Below are 20,258 nucleotides of genomic sequence, written 5' to 3' on the forward strand. Positions count from 1 at the left end.
AAAAATTATTCACTACTTTTCAGTCCTTGATATACATATTCTTTTAAATTATTTTAGATAATAGAAATATCTGTGAAAAAGCTTTTTTTTTGCTTGCAGATTCAAACACAGTAGAACGATGGCATTTTCTGGTCACATATTATGAGAGAAATAATTAGTATTTGTAAAAATACATATTTTTGATGTGAACAATATTTACAGTTTTTGCCCTTTTTTAAAACAATGAATTGAAACTTTTTATTTTAAATAAATTAGATATCTGTAATTATACAAAACAGGGAAAATCTGTAAAATAACTGAATTATTATTATTATTTATTTATTTTTACCATTTTTCAATTATTTTTCAAATTTTTAGACAATAGAAAAATCTAAAATAACTATATTTTTGCAGATTTAAATACAAAAAAAAAAAGCCCAATGTTTTAATGTTTTACATAAAGTTACATTCAGAGGAAACTATAAATGCTAATCATATGTACCTAAGAGCAGTATTGAAGTGGACGTCATGGTGTACTTACACATGTATCCCACTGTTCCCACTCTGCCCTTGATGGTTTGTCCTTCTGGTACGTGAACCGCTAAACCCAGATCTGATATCCTGATGTGGCCTGAAAACAAAAACACATAAAGTTCACTTTCTCTATGAGGTTCGAGTGGAAAATGTGTTTTGTGCTAATTATTGTAGCTTATAGGCAGCAAAAGCAAACGCTGACGTTCTTAAACATGCGAAATCAGCTTTATTCTTAGATTGTCTTCTAACTTAGCCACTAGCCGTTAGCGTAGCCTTAGCCACTGTGGAAGCAGCTCAGCAAACCTCATAGCAACAGCCGCAGTCGAGCACCGCCAGCAAAGTACTGCCCCACTTCGTAACACCTACAAGTGAATTATTGGGGTATTTCAGCGTAACATTAGAAATGCTTGACGAGGACTTCTGCGTTTAGCAAACCTTCCACAGTTTCTGCTACCTAACTATCCCAACACATTTAAGCTAATTCACCGAAGCAGCGCCGCTCTGCCAATGTGCTCGTCCGTCTCTCTGCGTAAACAATGCACTACTACAACTTGCAACCAATCAGACAGCGATGTGGGCCAGCTGCATCTGAGCCAGTCGTTTTGCAATAATCGTAAATTTAAAGCGACGATAGCGATAATCTAAAAATGCCAAATATCGGTGTCGTGTGTCAATAATCAGTTGGCTCGATCTTCAGTGAAAACACATTTTCATTGTGTTTTGTGGTTGTTGTGAAGACATGAAGACGTTTGCTTCTGCCACTCCTCTCATAACCAGTCACCCTCACAGCTTGAGAAGTTAGCAAGAATTTAACTTCTACCTCATGGCTAACTAACCAATAGTCATCCAGCTCACGCTCTATAGCTCCGCCCCCTCAGTGCTTCCAGGTGAACCATTCAGAATGAGCAGCTGCCTCTCAGTTCAACCAGGTTTATTTACTTTCTAGAGCTGCTTCTGCTAAACTCTAAAATATGTAAACGTTCATCAAACGTTCTGCTGTTGGCTGCAAGAGTAAACACAAGAGTCTTCGTGCACTCCCAGCATCTGAGGAGCTAAACATCCAGTGGGGTCATTTTAAAAGGAATTGTCGCCACAATAATAGAAAAATCTTCCGTGTTGTGCGGCTAGTGTGGCTAACATTAGCTTTAATAGAATTAATAGTAGTTGTAATAATAGTAGTAGTTGTAATAGAAGTAAAATGTTTAGAAATTTTTTTAAAGCTGATTTCTGAGCCAGCAACGTGTTGAACTGTGTTTCTATACAGACGTAGTTTGTTGGTTGTTGCTGCCCTCTGTTGCCTCCTTTTCGAAAAGACAAGCAGGTCTTTAAGTTTAGAGCTTATTGTCCTTTTTAGAGCTATTTGTTGGACCATAATTTGTTTTTTTATGGCACTTTATTTGGAGAACCTCCTCCTTTGTCGTTCACCTTTAAAGCAGTTAGATTTACAAAGGACACGATGAATTATTTTAGGCCAAAAATGACTCTAGGTTCCTCTTTCTTTTCCCTAAAAGCCATAAAATACATTTAGAGGCACAAACAGGCAGTTTAGAAGCTGAAGGTTGTTGAGTTTGTCCTTCAGGTTGTTTTAGTCGCCTTATAAAACGTCCATCAAAGTGATAATGAGTTTTAGGTTGGTTTCCTTTCGATGCCTTCAGGTGATCTGAGGAAAATCTGCATCTTTATGCTCATCAGTCGCAGTAATTTTACAGCACAAACAAACAAGCCGACGTCTAAAGTGGCTGGTTTTGATGGAAGATGTTTTACTGCGTCTCTCTGGGATTTTAATCGGCTTATAATTGAGGTTTATTTGTGTCGAACCGTGCTGTTGATCAGATCTGTGCTGGAGCCACAGCGCCCTCTGCTGTCCAGCGCCACACAGTTCATAAATCCAGTAAATCCATTTTTATTAACTTTGTCACGACAGCACCATTATCCACCTGGATGATCACTGGAGTGCACAACTTGTAGTTTAAAAGATTTATGGAACCTAAAAAGTCATTTCTCACAAACGAGTTACGGTCTTAAGAGCTTATTTCACCCACAACACGACTTTCAGTCCGAACTGATGGAGTTTTAAAAGTTTATTCCATCCAAAGCGTACTTTCTAACAAACGAATCAAAGACTTGGCAGGTTTATTTCTTTCAAAAAATACAACTTTCTAACAAACTAGGTTTGGTTTTAAAGGTTTATTGACCCCAAATAATGTTTCATGTCCAAGTATTACTGTTTTCAAAGTTAATCCACCCAAATAGTAGCAAACAAATGATGGTTTTAAAGGTTTACTTCACCCAAAATACTGTTTTCTGTCCAACTACATAGCTAAGTAGAGGTTTATTCTACCCAAACAGGACTTTTTTAAAGAACAAATTATGATTTTAAAGGTTTATTTCAAACCAAAATGCTACTTTCTGTCCAATTACTTACAGTTTTAAAGGTTTATTGTCTCCAAATAGTTCTTTCTAATGAACCAGCTATGGTTTTCAAGATTTATACCACCTAAAAAACTACTTTCTAATGAACAAGTTAAGATTTTAAAGGTTTATTTCAAGCCAAAATACTACTTTCCCTCCAAGTATTTATAGTTTTAAAAGTTTATTCCACACAAATCACTATTTTCCAATGCACAGGTTGTGGTTTTAGAGGTTTTTTTTCACCAAAATACTGTTTTCTGTCCAACCACGTATCTTATTGAAGGTTTATTCTGCCCAAACAGGACTTTTTTAAAAAACAAATTATGATTTTAAAGGTTTATTTCACGCCAAAATGCTCCTTTCTGTCCAATTACTTACAGTTTTAAAGGTTTATTGCCTCCAAATAGTTCTTTATTATTAACAAGTTAAGATTTTCAAGATTTATACCACCTAAAAAACTACTTTCTAATGAACAAGTTACGATTTTAAAGGTTTATTTCATCCAAAATAATACTTTCCCTTCAAGTACTTACAGTTTTAAAGGTTTATTGTCTTAAAATAGTTCTAATGAACCAGCTATGGTTTTCAAGATTTCTAACACCTAAAATACTACTTTCTAATGAACAAGTTAAGATTTTAAAGGTTTATTTCTCGCCAAAATACTACTTTCCCTCCAAGTATTTATAGTTTTAAAGGTTTATTCCACCCAAGTCACTGTTTTCTCATGCACAGGTTGTGGTTTTAGAGGTTTTTTTCACTGACACACTGCTCTTTCCAGTGAATAAATTATGGTTTTAATGGTTTACTTCACCCAAAATACTGCTTTCTGTCTGAGTACTTCTGGTATTAAAGGTTTATTTTTCCAAAAATAGTATTTTCCATCCAAGTACTTATAGTTTGAAAGGTTTATTCTTTCCAAACGGTTCTTTCTAACGAACAAGGTACAGTCTATAGGGTTTACTTCACCCAAAATAATACCTTTCAATAGACAATTTATGGGCTTTAAAGGTCTATTCCACCCAAAACTGTACATAGTTCTTTATTTTTTTTAACAGTATCTCATCAAGGAAGTTGATTTTGACAGATGAACCCTAAATAATAAAAAGATAAAAATAATAATAATAACAATGAAATAGCTAAAAACTATTAAGAATAAAGGAAAAATACTCGAGAACTTTTGCAAGAAAAGCAGCAAACTCCCACATTTTGAAGTTGAAACCATGAAAACTCAAAACCATAAACGTATCATTAGATGCCTCATTTTTTCACCTCACGCTACAATAAATTGGGTTTTTTTTTAAGCTCTTTGTATGTTTTATATAGAAAATCCTAATCAGTAGTGTAGTGGGAGTAAAAAAAAGCTAAAAATCTCCGCCTGAAATGACGCATGACGTGACATGAAAAGGTCAAAACAACTACTTCAGTTATTGAGTGCATACGTAGCTGTGACTCCTGAATAAAACATTATGTATAGATGTTTATTTGCAGTACATTGGAGCGTAAAGGTCCATAACGCTCAAAAACGCAGGACATTTTTACCCATATTGCGTCTGGAAGGTAAATCAGACTCACCGTGGTCGTCCAGCAGGATGTTCTCTGGCTTCAGGTCTCTGCAGGACAAAAGACAGTCAGACTGAGAACAAAGACGATGAGAGAAAGACGTCGGCTGGCGTCGGAGGACGTTCACCTGTAGACGATTCGCTCTCGGTGCAGATCCTCGAGGCCACAGCAGATCTCCGCGGAGTAGAATATCGCCCTCCTCTCGTCGAAACCCGCCTCGCCCATGTGGTAGATGTGAAACTTCAGGTCGCCGCCGTTCATGAGGGTCAGCACGAGGCACAGGGCGTCCTTCGTCTCGTAGGCGTACGCTAAGCTCACCTGGACGGACGGCAGCAACAGGTAAAGGTGAGTGGACTCTGTCCTCCAGGTGAGATCAGAAAGCAGTACGTCTGTGAAGGTTCTCAGTCATCCAGGTCATGGTCTGGTAGAATAATCGTAGCAACTGGACTTTGTTGAGTTTGTTGAAGACATTTCACCTCTCATCCAAGAGGCTAACGAGGGCGAGGAGTAACAACCCCCAACTGAAACCGAAACTCAGGTGTTAATGGCTCCTTCAGGATATCAGCATCTGGAACTCCCAACTCGTCAGTCAGAACTGATGAAGCCTCTTGGATGAGAGGTGAAACGTCTTCGATGAACTCAACCAAGTCCAGTTGCTACGATTAATCTACCAGAATCAGAAATCAGTACAATCATTTCAGACAAACAAACCTCCACGGCTCCGTCCGATGAGCTAAAACACCTGCAACGCCTCTAATGTTTATTACAATGACATGTTAAACACTATTAATAAGGTTTTTTATACAGTTGACCCGCCAGCTTTTGAACTTTTACCACTTTAGCAGCAGAAAACAGATGACATGTACCACAGGCTAACGGTTAAACCACTTATTTATTGCTTTTAACGTTTAAACTAATTGTGTATTACATTTAGCTACGTTAGCTGGAGAGAGACAAAAGCAAGACTTTGCTTTTAAACTGCACCATTGTGACTTTAACTGCACGTTTTTTATGACTTTTGGTGAATTACAGACGTGAGTTGTTCCTGAGCCGCCCAAAAGAGCTACAATGCTATCAGTTATTTCTGTTTGCTAACTAAAATAACTTACGCACAACAAACATTCAGAGCAACTTTAAAGCCGGTTCGTGCGATTCAAACTGCTCTACAGGTGACAAGAAGACACTTTAGATGTAAACATGAGTTTTAAATTAGCTATAATTCAGATAAAACCAGCGGCCTGGACCTAGAGCTGGCTGCGTATTGTTCCTTTAACATGAGCTGCTGTCTGTAGGCCGGTGGTAATTGATAACTGCACGTCAGCACGACTCAGGAAACACAACCTGCTGCCAACACTTTTAAAAAGATTAATAAAGCGGTGCGACTGTGTGTTTTCACTCAGAGCCACGTCGAGCCCTGAGGGAGTCCTCGGGCCTGGGAGTCCGGACGAGTCGACTGACTGCCGTCCAAATCAAATAATCTCAACCAAGGCCATCTGGTCGACGGCGGAGACAGAACAAACCTCCGTGTTGTCTTTTAATTACAGCAGCCGTAAATGTCGCATACATCACGTCCGACTGACGCACGCAGATTTCTGAGGAGGGAGTCATGTGAAGAGTTTATGAGTAAATGTCTTCTTCTGGGACAACTGTGAACGTTAAAGGACAACTCTGGTGATTTATGTTAAAACAAAAACTTGCATGTGCACCTCAGACGCTCACGAGAGCACCAAGTGTGTATCAATCCGCTGCTGAAAGTAGTCCCCCAGCACATGCAAACCTCCTCCTGTTTTAGCAACGTGAGTTTAACACTTCAGAAGTTATGATCAGTTGGTTTCTAATAAGAAAAATGATCCCAAGATAATAATGACACCTTACTAGAAGCTTCTAGAACAAATTAGAAATGACCAGGATCACGTGGAACAATGTGGACGTAGCATTTCCTTTAAAATCTGCATCAATCTGAAGAGATACGAATGATTTGGGGTTATTTAATCTATCCTTTACATCTCTAGGAAAATGTCTTGCTGTATTTGTATGGCTTGTTTATGTCATTTACATCCACAAGAAACCTATTTGTGAAATAAAGATTCGCTGTAACTTGGGGCTTAACTGCAAGTAGTGTCGTTTTAATATGGAAATACACGTAATATTTAAATTTATCACTTTACAATCAACAACAGATGGAAGAAAATGTTGCTTTGGTGTACAAATAGGAGATTTAAAACAAAAGATTAGATAAAAATAACAATAACTGGTGCAAAAGTCAAAAGGAAAATGCATCTTAAATGAGCATTTCTCAGTTTAGTGTAACGATGATTCAGTTTTTCACTTCAGACTTTGATCCAAAGTCAGTGTACGAGTTTATTTTCTGCATTTTGAGTTACTTTTCATGTTTTTTTTTAATGCAAAATGAAGATAAAAAGCCAGTAATGAAAGCACCACAACCCAGTTTAACGATTTCTCCCTCAGCGCCACTGTTTTTATGGATATTTATCAAACTTACAACGAATCTGCTGTTGACTTTCTCCAGGATCTGCTTCTCGTTGAGCGCCATCGACTCGCCTTTCCTCTTCTTTATCCTCTTCTTCTCCAGCTTCTTGCAGGCGTACATTTTCCCGGTGGCTCGTACCTGACATGCACACACCTGCAGAGGGCGACGCCGTTTTATTATATAGTTAGAATAAAACGCCGCTAATAGGATTCTGACTTCACGTTTCTGGGAACAAATCTGATAAAATGAGGAGCTGTCCCACTTTATCTGACTTCTCTGCTCATCTTAAAGTGAACTGTAGCTGTAAGCGTGAACGAGAAGTGAGCGACAAAGAAAATAAAGGCAACATGAAGTGACAAACCTCCCAAGATTTAAGGAAAAACAACATCCAATAAAAACTTTAGTGTGTATGTGATGCAAAATCACCAGTAATGTTCAAAAACATACATTTTTACAGCATTTTGAGCTGCAAAATGAGTATAATCTTATAAATGGTGGTTCACTTTTTGGTTAAATTAGAGATAATATCACAGAAAAAACAGATTAATTAAACTGTAAAAAAAAAAATCCTCATAATTGCGTCCACATTAAAACACTTCTGCTTTGTTCTTTTACACGTTTAACCATAAACTTACAGTTTTATTGTATTTAAATGAGGAATTTTCCATTTTTTAAAAGAAAAATTATGTATATTTAGGATTGAAAAATGGTGAATAATATTTTATAGTTTTTGTGGTGTTGCTCTTTTTCTTTAGATTTCTTTCTGTTGCTGAAAATATCAAAGAAAATCAAAGAAAAAAGGAATTATTTTACACACAGACCATAAAAAACAGAACAAAACTGTGCATTATGTTCACATCAGAAATCTGCATCTTTTACAAAGTTTGATTCTGATTTAGTGTATTTAAATTCACTAAAACATAATTATTTTTCAGACATTTGCTTTTGTTTTTAACATATTTTTCTTTTGCAGTTTGTTTTTTAATCACACTCATTTATTTATTTAAAATGGGCTAAAATGTCATTTATTTAACAATTTCCATAATTTAAAGAAAAATTATGTGTATTAAATCGAGAATATTATTTTAATATTCAATATATATATTTACATATACATTTTTTTGCAATATTTTTTAAATTATATATATTTAATTTTTAGATTTTTAGACCATATGTATTCTTTAAAATTTAATATATATTTTGCTATTTTAAACTGTTTTTTAAAACAGATTTTTCCTTTTTTTTGTTTAATTACTGATAATCTCTGACCACAAAATAAAAAAAATATAAAACACTAATATAAGGAGACCACAGTGACCGTGTTCAGAAACTGCTCAGAGCTCCAAAGGTTAAATTTTCTTAAAGGCTTGATAAACACAAACCAAACCGACTCTCCTCCCTGCAGTTGTTGTTAATTTCCTTTGTTGTTAGTGTGATTTATTGCTCTGTATTTGAGCTTCTCTGCGGCTCTGATGAATCCGTTTCAGCTTCAGAAGAACAACATCGATCGCCTCGTGACGTTCGTACGTTTAATCGCTCATCAGCGTGCGATCAGAACTCATCACACCGACAGAGACGCCGTTCAGCGGCCTGTCACCACATTTGCTCCTCTTTCAGGCTTTTCTTTAAACCGTAAATAAGTAACTCCTCTTTCTGTCTGTCTCTTCTTTGGCCACAGTGAGGCGCCCTGGACACAGGATGGGGCTCTAATGGGCCTAATGTGGACCTAACTGAGGGATAATGTGATTTATTGCTGAGCAGCCTGGGAGGAGCCGGCGTCATTAACTCAGCATGACATGTTTACTTGTTCTGCATTTGCGGAAACGTGCAGAAACATCTGCGTGGGCCGTAATTTAAACAGCTTTCCAAGGAATTTCATTTACGCACTCGTGACTTTTACACACGGTGAGAGAACAAAAATCCGACCTGAGGGAGGATTAAAACAGAACTCTGGACATCAGGATGTCGCACCTTGATGAGTTCTTCTGAAAAACCTCCTCACTGAAGCTGATTCCTGTGATTCAACGCGACCAGATGATTAATTCAGCTGCTTAGGAGTGAAAAAAAAAAAAAACTGCCAATACTCACTTCTCCAAAGCCGCCTTTTCCTAAAACTCTGTACTGTCTGAACGTGTTTTTCGTCACCGGTTGTCTGTTGGACAGAAAGAAAAAAAAAACACTTTTTAACAAACATTTAAAACAAATAACTGGTCCAAGCTGTGCAGGTGGATGAAAAAAAGCAGTTTAAGGCCAGTTTCTATAAAGCTGTGGTTTGACTGGAAAGCAGAGAATAAAACATGAGCTGACACCAGGAGGCGGTTTTGTTTGTCTTCTGCCCACGTCGAGTCGTTTACTGCTTGATAACCTCTGATTCTCCGGCTGCTTTTCAACATTTGCATTCTTCAATAACTCGTATTGTTTTGCTATATTTGCATGCGCCTGTGCGTCTATCAGGAATTTCTTTGCCAAAACAAGGACTCTGTGTCACCCGTTGACGTCCGTTGGAAACCAAATCCTCTCTGCAACGCTTCAATTACTGTTCGTGGAATAAAAACACACGAGCAGCTAAAAGGACCACGTAAGAATTCCCAGCGAAGACTTTTGACCGTTCCTCAGTTCGATCAGCCCGTCAGTCTGCAGCTGAACATTCAGTGTCCAGCCTGGGGCATGTTTTTTGTCTTAGTTCCTGCCTGTAAGAAGCTCTTCAGAAGCCCTGATGTGGTAAAAAAGACCTCCTGCAGTCTTTACATCACGAAATAAACAAGAGCTGCATTCAAATCACGAGGAGGTGCTTTGAACAATACAAGTCGTCGTTTGTGTAGCAGCAGCTGAGCACAAAACGGCAGCGAGCTTATTATTTAGAAGGTGATAAATATGTTACTCCACTGTCTTGGGGTTTTATTTATTTGGTATTTGGGACACAAACCTTCAAAAAGGGTTCAATATCTCCAGAAATATATTGGCTACAGCCATGACATCTGGTGAGAACACAGAAAGAATAGTTTCCAGCAGATCCAGTTAATTAAATGGCTCCAACAGGGGCCAAATTTTTTAGTTATCGGAGCTTAAAAATGGAAGACGGCGCAAAATTGTCAATTCAGGGTGGCATTGTGACCCCAGAAAGTTCCTCTGAGTTTGTAGACATGGATGGAGCCACATTTCCTTCTAAAGATCAACGCTTTGGTCGACATTTCACCAACTTTTGAGGCTCTAACGTCAGTTGAGTTGGATTTGTCACAAGTATGGCGAGACAAGGTTCCAGCTTTTTGCTATGTTGACAAAATGGTGACAGAACCACACAAAAACTGGGTCTACGTGCTGTCGTTGTTGAGATTTAACAACACACGAGGCCTGTTTCTGTCTGACTGAATGTTCCCCGGCAGAGAAAAACTGATGGAAAGTCAACAGAAATCAGTTTGTCCAGTTTGTATCGTCTTTACCTGCTCGTAGTAGTCGGAGCTGAGATGGTGACGGAACATGGACGATTAAAGCCAAACACACCCCTATTCACACCAGTTACTGAGCTCCTACCAACGAGTCCACATCACCAGTTTGTCAAAATATCAAAGAACTGGAACACTGGCTTGGCGTCGTTGATGTTAGAGCCTCAAAAGTTGGAGAAATTCTGACTAAAGACTGTACTTTAGTAGGAAATATGGAAACATCCATATATATATACGCTCAGAGGAACTTTATGGGGCCCCAATATTACTATTGTTTAAAATGCAGTCCTTTCCTGCTTTTTTAGGAGCCCATCACTAATAAATCATTTGGATCTGCTGGAAACTATCCCGTCTGTGTCCTGATGTTGGACACTTCAAACAGCTTCCCAGGTGGTATTTTGAGAGTGAAAATACCTAAAAAAGTCAGATCTGAATTCTATGAAATTCCACCAATATTCCTCAGAACTTAGTTGTAGGTCCTAAATAACAGAAGAGTAAACTCTGAATCCAAAAGCCCCTTCGGTAGTTTGGTTTGCTAACAAACACTGAATCATGTTTCTTTGGGGTTTTGAGCGACGCTGAGCTTTAGAGGTTTAGCTCGTCGGTCTTGAAGGATAACAAACTCTCCGTCGTCGAGGGAATTCAGCGGCTCTGAAATTCAAGGCCGTCAACCCTCCTCAGTTCCTGGAAAGTCGAACGTGCAGCCTTTATCTGGCGAGCAGCAACCAACACGCCTCCGTCAGCTGTAAATACAGAAGAAAACCCGATTCTCTCCTTGTTTTGTCTGCTCCCCTTCCTGTCACTCAGTCATCAGGCCTGATGTTTTGTGTTCGCTAAACCCCTGAGCATTGACCAGCTTCCCAAGTGGCTCGCTTCAGCGAATCCTTGATGAGCAGCTTAGCCGCGAAGCCTAAACACTCGGTTTGTTTACGGCATCACGGACGCTTTCAAAGAAGAGTCTGGGAACCGCCGGGGATCCCAGATAAACTTTGTGAACCTGATAACGCTCAGAACAACCGTCACCGCCTCGTATGATGGACTTATTGTTCCGCCAACAAATTAACACCCACAACAAGACGGTGGAATACCAGGAATCAAGATCCCCGTGTTTCCCGGCAGTCCTCGTCTGGAAAACCACCTGTGGGAACTTCTCTCCAGTGTTTATACACGATCACTGAATCTAATGCGCTAAACTGTGTGACCGCACCGACGTCTCAGTTCACAACGTTGTACGAGTAAATGACAGATAATTAACAGATAAAACAGTTAAATTCAGGCAAAGAACAAGAGGATCTACGTGTGGTTTGGATCATTCTGTATAAAATCTGCCATTTTTAACACTCACAAAATAAAGGAAATTGTAAAATATGAGCTAAACATGATCCTTTATGTCACACATTTGTCGTAAATGTTCATCATTTTCTTACCAACTTCAACGTTATCGATTAATAATCTGGCTGGAGGTCATAAACCTCCACAGAAGTCTATGTCTCGTTGCCCGTTGCTAGCTAAACACATCCCACAATGCTCTCTGCTGCCAACATGTAGTCTTAGTGACGCCTCCTCTGGTCTCTACAGTATTAAACAGTGAGAGGCTCCACCTGGTGGAACAAGCAGGTACTACAGCTGATCTATTTGCAGTATGCAGGTGGTACTTTTTATTTACTTACATTTAGTTTTACCTGTTTGGAGAAACTGTGTGTTTTCAGTCAAATACTGGCCATTACAATTGAAGTAGTTCTCGTCCAGCTTTAGTCAACTGAAAACATTTTAGTCTAGTTTTTGCATTTTTAACTTTTGTTAGCATCCAGCCTCTTCAGGCCACAGCCATCTTTGTGTACCGTTACCGTGTCAATCCTGGCTTCACGTCACATGTCTGGAGGTCATAAAGTGTTTGTCATGGCGCCCCTTTACTCCTTTACTAGCTAAATCCCCACAATGCTGAGGGACACCACCTGGTGGACCAACAGCGGATCTACACGGTTTTCAGAGTGCAGGCGGTCATTTTCACAGCTGATTTTGTTCAGTTTTAGCCTTTTGACGAAATAGTGTGTTAGTTTTAGTGAAATGCTGTTTGATTTGTTATTATTTTTAGTCAACATAACTAAAAACATTTCAGCCTCACAAGAGTCAGTGTCATTTAGTTCTTCTTTGTGTACAGTCACCAGGTTCATTCCAGCTTCACTCACACTGGCCGTCGGGCATTATTCTACAATTCCACAATTTCATTTAGCTTTTATCCAAAGAGACGTACATCTGAGAGCAGATACAACACAAGCAAGGACCTGGTCAGGAGAAGAAAATCTGGATAAGTGCCATAGAACAAGGTCAAGTGTGACAGGGCCAATAGCATCAACGCATTAGGCATCAGAAGCGTATTCGTTTGTCATGCTGCCCCTTTACTAAGAGGTACTACAGCTCATCCACAACACTTGAAGTGTGTTTTATCTGGCAAAATGGTATCAGGCAGTGGCAGGTACTGTATACTAAGTGACTCTGATCTTATTGTAGATGTAGTTTCATATGTGGGGTGGATGCATGCTTTTCCATTTGGGTTTAGCTGAAAGATGGACATTCCATGAAAGGAGGGGAACATGAAGAGAGGCATTCTGGGATGGCTTCAGATTTCTATCCCATTAAAACGTCCCTCTAGGTTGCTACAGAATCTACTAGAAAAGCTTTTATCTACACTGCTTCAAACACCGTCTCAGAGCTCTTCCTAAAGTGCCGTTAATTCTGATTTTTGTTTCCAGACAAATATGTAAACACGTAGCTCGGTGCACCTTCAAGGAGACTCGTCATTGAGACGTTCAGACCTGATTGGACAGCAGCGTGTCTCGGCTGAACTCCCCCTCAGGCCTCAGCAGCAGCAGCCTGCTCTGGAAGTTACCTCACCGCTGCAATTCAAGTGAAACCTCTCAGTTGAGCAACTTTAAAATCTCGAAATCTGTGACGCTGATGTTGTTCTGCTGCCACCGGAAGCGATGAAGCAACTCTGTGAGCGTGTCCTTACTGGTGCTGCAGTGAACGCATCATGAGAGGGAAAGTTTACCTCTCCAGCCACTTCCACTGCAGGAATCTGTTGTAGTACATGCTGTCGAGGTAGTCGGCGAACGGCGCCACGCTCAGGTAGTCGTGGATCAGTCTGGGGAAAACACAACAGTCAGCGTTCAGTCAGAAAACAAGACGCATGAATTCACCTTCATTACTCTGGATTCTCTTTATGTAGCTGCAGAACGCTGATTTATCATTTATGAAGCAAAACAGCTGAGAATTTGCTGTTTTTCTCAGTTTTCTGCGACTTAAACTGTGTTTTTATGACTTTATTGACCATCATTTTGAAAAATCTAACACTTTACAGACTAAACATTCAGTTCCTCATATAAAACAGTTTAAGCAGTTATAAAAAAATTTTTTAAAAAGAGGATAAAATATAAAAATATTGGGTGAATTTAAAATTAAAATATACTATTAAGGAAAACATTTGTTAAAAAAGACCTGTTGCTCCTGCCTGCTAGAAAAAAATGCGTTAAAAGTTGAAAATAACAGCAAATATCTGTAAAGTATTTACATTTCTAGCAAATTTAAATACAGTAAAACTCATTTTACAGCATCACATTCTGAAAGAATAAATTATTGTTTGTAAGAAGAAAAATACAGATTTATGATGAAGTGATTTAAAGTGTTTTTTTTTAGAGCTTACATGTAAATAATCTCTTTTTTTCTCTCTGTAAATTTATTGCATATTAAGTGTAATTTGAGAAAAAATAGAAAAGGAAATTTCTCAGTCCTTGAAATACACTTTTTTTTGTTTGTTTTGTTTTTTGGTCTGTAAAATAAAGGTTTTAAATTTAAGTGCAGTAAAAAAAAAAAAGAAAGAAAAGAAAAGAAAAAATAAGAAAAGAAAAAGAAAGTGTAATTTTACAGTCTAACAATGTAAAAGATGAGTTTACTTTTGTGGGGTTTTTTTTGTTTTTTTTTTACAGATATCATGTAAATTAATATTTTTTTGTGATTTCCAAAGATATTTTATTAATTTAAAAAAACAGTTAAAATCTGTAAAATAATAATAAATTGTTTTTTTTTTAAAAAATGTTTATCACTGGTAGTCATTCATGTTTTTGCTAAACTTAAGCACAAGGTCGAGAAAAAAATAAATAAATAAAAGAAACAGCAAAAGAACAAAATGAAACCCTGAAAGAAAACTTAAATTGTCGATGAACGTATTTATTTCTGCTCGAAGCTGAGCAGCTCTGCAGAGGTGTTTGAAAGCAAACATCTGGATTCATTTCAGATTTAATAATCTTCAGACAAAGCAGCTTTAGGGGAATTAACGGATTTATTTGAGACGGTTTTGATCGAGGTCACCGTCCGTCCGAAACACATGAAACGAATGAAACAACCGAGACGAAGCCGCAAACACTCCGGAGTCTTTGGGATTCGTGTCTTCATCGCTCCCAGACAAAGAAGCACAAGCAGGGTTTGTGGTGTTAAAGTCAGCAGCAAATGGTCTCGTCTGGTCGGCGGTTTGACTGTGAAACAAACGGGCCTCTGTGCTGCTGCTCGCCTACACAACAAGAATGAACAGAGCCGCCGGAGGATGTTGCTCAACGACACCGACGGCATCACTTCACTTCATCATCTGTTGCTCATCCCAGCCCAGAACCGCTCCGGAGCCGTGGTGGATGTTGTTCTAACCGCGATAACAAGGCAAGCTGACCTTTAAACGAGTAAAAATCCAGCATTAAAGGCCTGAAGCTTTTTTATTTAAGGTTAACAAAGAGCAACAGCATTTCGAAATTAAAACAGAGAAATGGGAGTTTTCCTCAATAGATATTGGAGAAAGTTCAAACTCGTCTTCTTTGGAGTTCAAAGTGAAGAAGTTTAACTCTCAGAAGCCGCCCGCCAAAAAGTGACGCTGTTTATCAGAAACAGAAACTGTAAAATAAAATAACATTTAAAAAAACAAAGCCAGTCGTTTAATTTTCAACTTTTCTACAGTCCTTGAACTAAACATCTGTGACTCTGTTGGGAAAATTAACCAAATCTGAGCTTATAAGTGGCGATGTTTCTCCTGAATCATTTCGTTCTACGTGTCTAATTTAAATATTAACCAAAAATAAACCATTTGTTTCAATCAGATTGTGTAAAAAACGAAACATTTTCATTGTTCAGCTGAACTGCAGCAGTGTTTCCACGGAGCAACGAGGAGACGAGGACGGAAACAACGAAACATGTATGAAGTAAAAAAAATATTAAAACTGATAGTATTAAAAAGTAATAAAGTTTTAAAAACTTTTAAAAGTATTGTAACTCATATAATGTGTAGGTCGAATTAAAATAAGAAAATACAAATGACGAGCTTTTCATTGTAGTTTGTTGCAATTTGCTGTTAGTTTACAAAATTTCCCTGTTTTACCAATAATGATTGATTTATTTTTTATAGTGTGATTGTAAAATTATACAATTTTTACAATATTCAAATCTGTTAATGTTCTTTTATTTGACAGAAACATGTCTATTATGCTTTTAAAAATAATGGAAAATTATTATTTTATTTTATTTATTATTATTATTATTATTATTATTATAACTATTTTACAGATTTTTCCTGTTTCATTAAAATATGGATAATAACTAGTAAAATCACAGGAAAAAAGTATTAACGTATATTAACTGCAAAACAAAACAAAATGCCAAAACAATAACAAAAAAATCTGTATTTTCACCAACAGTATTTTGTTTTTTAAAATGTGAGGCCAGAAATTTACAATATTTTACTGTAATTAAATCTGCTAAACATAATTTCTAAAAAATTCTTTCTTTCTTTATTTTATTTTATTTTTACAATTTTTGAGTCTTGTAGTATTCTGTTTTTAAACCTATTTTCACCCTGGATGCCAGATTTCCACAGGTTTTTTTGTTTTAAGATTTTTTTTTTCTTTTTTACAGTATAATGACTTGGTGTCGATTCAAAGTCCAACAAGTATCCAAAGCTCAGATTTAAAATATAAAAATACTTTATTATGGATAAACCAAAACTCTCTGATTCAAAAAACGTTTGTGTGTTAATAAAAGGTCGATCAAAACCACGAACGTCCATGAATAAGATGCGGGACAATCTTTATTTTATCTCAAGTTTTAAATGCGCACCAAAACAGACTGTAATAGTTATTCACACAAAAAAGCGCAATAAGGTGCTGAAAATTAGTTTATTTATTTAAAAGTCTGACTGTAAATGACCCCAAAAATAATGTTTTGCTTTTCCAGCCCTGAGCTGTGTCTGCAGGCAGTGGCTTAAAGGAGCCTGTCAGGACGAACTGAGGGCAAAATTTGCTGCTTTTGAAACATGTCGCCTCCATCCCCAGTGGAAATTCTGCCCTCGCTGTCGCCTACAGCTGATGGAAAAAATGCATGCTGGGATGTTTGTCTCCTCCCACATCAGTGCACAAGCAGCAGCTTCCACAGAAACCCGCCGAGGAAGCGACCGGACTCAGATGAGCCAACCAGAAATTTCACTCAGACGACCTAAAACAATGAATAAAAGGGATAAATGAGGTGGTCCTACTTGGTGCAGTCCTTGAAGAGCTCCTTGCAGGCATCCTGCTGCAGCCGCTCGGTGCACTGAGCCATCATGGCCTCCTCCACCTCGGACACTCGGTCCTCCGACTGCAGCAAAACAAACACAACGTTCAGGTGAACACGGCGGCTTCACAGCTGGGAAGATAGAAATCTGGATGAACGAGCTTTGGTTTTCCTCGAGACGCTGCATGTTCAGACTCGTATCGACACCCAGAGACAGAATCACAAAGTGCTTTACAGTAAACAGAAAATTACAGGAAACGAGGAATAAAAATCTAAATGAATCTAAATAAATGTGGAAAATCGAAAAGAAGTCACAGAAGATAATAAAACTAATATATAGCGTTAAAGTAATCTGTAAAAGAAAATAGTAATAAAAAAAATACTGCAATGTTTAAAAAAAACAAACTGTAAAAATAGGGAAAATAATGGCAAATATCTATAAAATAATATTTTTATGCGATTTAAAAACAGTGAAACTGTGTAATTTTATAGTCACACATTTTAAATCAGTATATGACTATTTGTAAAAACGGATTTCTTTTTAAAATTTTGACATTATGAACATTTTTCAATTTTTTTTTATTTTATTGCCATTAGCCTATAAATTAATTTCAAAAATTAAAAAAAAAAGAATCTTTCTGTAATTTTACGAGATAATACATAATAACTATTATTTACCGTTTTTCAATCCATTTTTTTATTTTATTGATTTATTTTTAACAAATATTGCCAAATATTGATATACATATAGATATTTTTGCTAATTTATATTTAACTACATATTAAGTGTCATTTAACAAAACAGCGGGAAAAAATGTGTAAATTAAGTGTCCCAAAAAAGTACCTGGGACTTTGTGTTTTGATCTAAATATTCTAAATATATATATATATATATATATATATATATTTTTTTTTTTTTTTTTTTTAAAGCGTAGTTTGACACAAACAAACAAATTTCCATTTGTAGAAATACATATTTTTTTGTCATTTACAGTTTTGGCCTTTTTTAAAAACTTAACATCTAAATTAATAAATTTTTTTTTCTGTGATTTTCAAAGCTGTCAGCTCGAATTGTCTCTATACAGGTGAAAATCTGTAAATTAACACCAAAGTGTTCAAAAAGTTCGAGTTGCAAATTGAATCAGAATCACGTTATTCTACATGCGTCATCTAAAAATTCACCAAAAATAAATTACTTGCTTGAACCATATTCCGTAAAAAAAAATTAAAATTCTGAGCTCCTCGGTGAAACAGGGAATCCATGACTGACTCGACCGACAGTCACGAGTTCTCGCCTGATCTGCAGCCAGTGTTTGTGGTGGATCGTGGTCAGCTCGTCTTAACCAGCCGCGGCATCTTAATCACACATCAAGCATTTCATAAAAACAGCAGCTACCTTTGGGTCGAAGTATTTGTCGATGAGTTCCTGGCCGCACTCCTTCCTCTTCTCGTCCGGCGTCACCTCGTAGTCGGCCTAAACATGAAAACACACAAATCAGCTGCAGGCTTCGTTAACATCACGTTCATCAACGGAAAGAAACCTAAAATCATACACAATTATCAACGTGAATCAGCAACAAAACAACTGAGACAAACACGCAGCCAACATTTACAACAAGGCGAGCTAACGCTAACGCAACAATGCTAACACAGGCGATGTGGATGCTAGCAGCAGCTGCTAAACTAAAATTAGGACTTACACATGTCAGATCTTATAGATTGGCTGCAGTACCTGGTTGCACCACCAGGTGGAAACTCGTACTTATTAATGAAGTAGCGACCGGATTAGAGAGGCAGTTTTGTGTTAGCAAGCAGAGATTATTTGAGCTAATTAGTTAACAAAGGGGCACCATGACAAAGTCTTATGTGACGCTTAATGACATCCAACCTTCGTACATACATTAAATAAAACCAGAATTAATGAGGCTAGCATCAAAGTGACGCTGTGTAAAAGCAGCTGGTGCAGTTCGTATCACACATCCACAGCTTTAAATGTGTTGTTAAATCCAGGAAGCTTCATTTGCACCATAAACTCGTCTATTGTTGCTTGAAAATGCCGCAGCTCTTCAGAAACTTGCTCAGAATCGTAACATCTGTGTAACAGCGGACGTAAACAAGAAAACACATGATGTTACTGAGCAGTGATAAAGAAATTCACAGTTGGAATTAGTTACGCTTCTGCAGTTTAGACTTCATTTATTTCTTGATCGTGTCTTGTTTATTATATGCAGGAGGAAGTGCTTTGAATTTAAGAGTTGCCACATCGTTGTACGTCCACATTTTGCACATTTGTTCCAACAAAGTCCACGTCTTCTCAGCAACAACAGGGAAATTTATCAACACGTCAGGCTTTCTTTGCTTTTTTTACAGTAAAAACCTGCTTTAATCTTTATTTTTTGACTCCATCTTTCTGTTTGTGCGTTAAATCCAAGGACTTGCCTTTTTGAGGGATTTGGGGGATTTTGCATCCGCAAACATTTTGCATCCAAAGATAAACAGAGGTAGAAAATCACCACAAACACAGCATTACATTTAAAAAAAAGAACACAAATCAGCCAAAAGAGGGATGTTTAGTGTCTAGCTGAGTGTCGCTAAACCACTTTTCAGGCAGACGAACACTCGCGGTGGGTGGAAGTGAAAAAGTGGAGATAAGTCCCGGTTGGAGATGAAATAGTGGCGACGATACGATGACAGCGATGTTACATTTGTCCACTAAAAAACCTCTCTGGCGTTGACTTCGGAAAACCCAGTTCAGGCTTTAACTGGGCAGTTTTTTGGTGTCCACGCCCTCCATCCACTCGCTGACCCGCGGTAAACCGAGCCTGACTGGAAAGCGCCGGAGTGCTTCCTCGGCCTGTAAACCAACGCTAAGTGACAGCGCAGACGGTTCAAATCTCATTTCGCCTCTCGCAGAGCTCTCAGGCCAGACGGGAAGCGGTTGCCGAGTAAAGCGGCGCAGTAATTGGACGGCTGAAAGCTCGGGCCGAGCCGCTGAGTCAGACCCGAGCGGCGGAGGTTCGGTTCATTAACCTCCCCGCCGCCGGTTGACCTTTAATGCAGCCGATGGCACTCAAGACCGGGCAGCTGGAGGATCACTCTGCGGAGGTAAAATATTGATCCCCCCACGCTCCCCGGCGGTTTAACTCATCTTTCCTGACGGGATTTTAAACCTGAGCGAAGGATGTCGTAAAACACAGCGGCGCAAATCGTAAACCCGCTTCAGAGGCTGCATTAGAAGCATCAGAATAAGAAGT

The 20,258-nt window shown here is 38.0% G+C and overlaps 1 protein-coding gene across 1 annotated transcript in view; it reads right to left on the minus strand.

Moving 5' to 3' along the window:
• The window catches only part of grk6 (G protein-coupled receptor kinase 6), a 63,065-nt gene that overhangs the window by 10,729 nt on the left and 32,078 nt on the right, over positions 1–20,258 (minus strand). Inside the window, exons 4-11 of the mRNA XM_008294083.1 lie at positions 18,401–18,478; positions 16,988–17,088; positions 13,472–13,564; positions 9,065–9,128; positions 6,989–7,129; positions 4,613–4,803; positions 4,498–4,535; positions 482–610 (exon numbers count right to left, since the gene is read on the minus strand). Coding sequence (XP_008292305.1) covers positions 482–610; positions 4,498–4,535; positions 4,613–4,803; positions 6,989–7,129; positions 9,065–9,128; positions 13,472–13,564; positions 16,988–17,088; positions 18,401–18,478 — 835 coding nt within the window. The remainder of the gene's footprint in view (positions 1–481; positions 611–4,497; positions 4,536–4,612; positions 4,804–6,988; positions 7,130–9,064; positions 9,129–13,471; positions 13,565–16,987; positions 17,089–18,400; positions 18,479–20,258) is intronic.

The sequence above is a fragment of the Stegastes partitus genome, unplaced genomic scaffold (assembly GCF_000690725.1).
Source record: "Stegastes partitus isolate 25-593 unplaced genomic scaffold, Stegastes_partitus-1.0.2 Scaffold936, whole genome shotgun sequence".
NCBI classification, from domain to species: Eukaryota; Metazoa; Chordata; class Actinopteri; family Pomacentridae; genus Stegastes; species Stegastes partitus.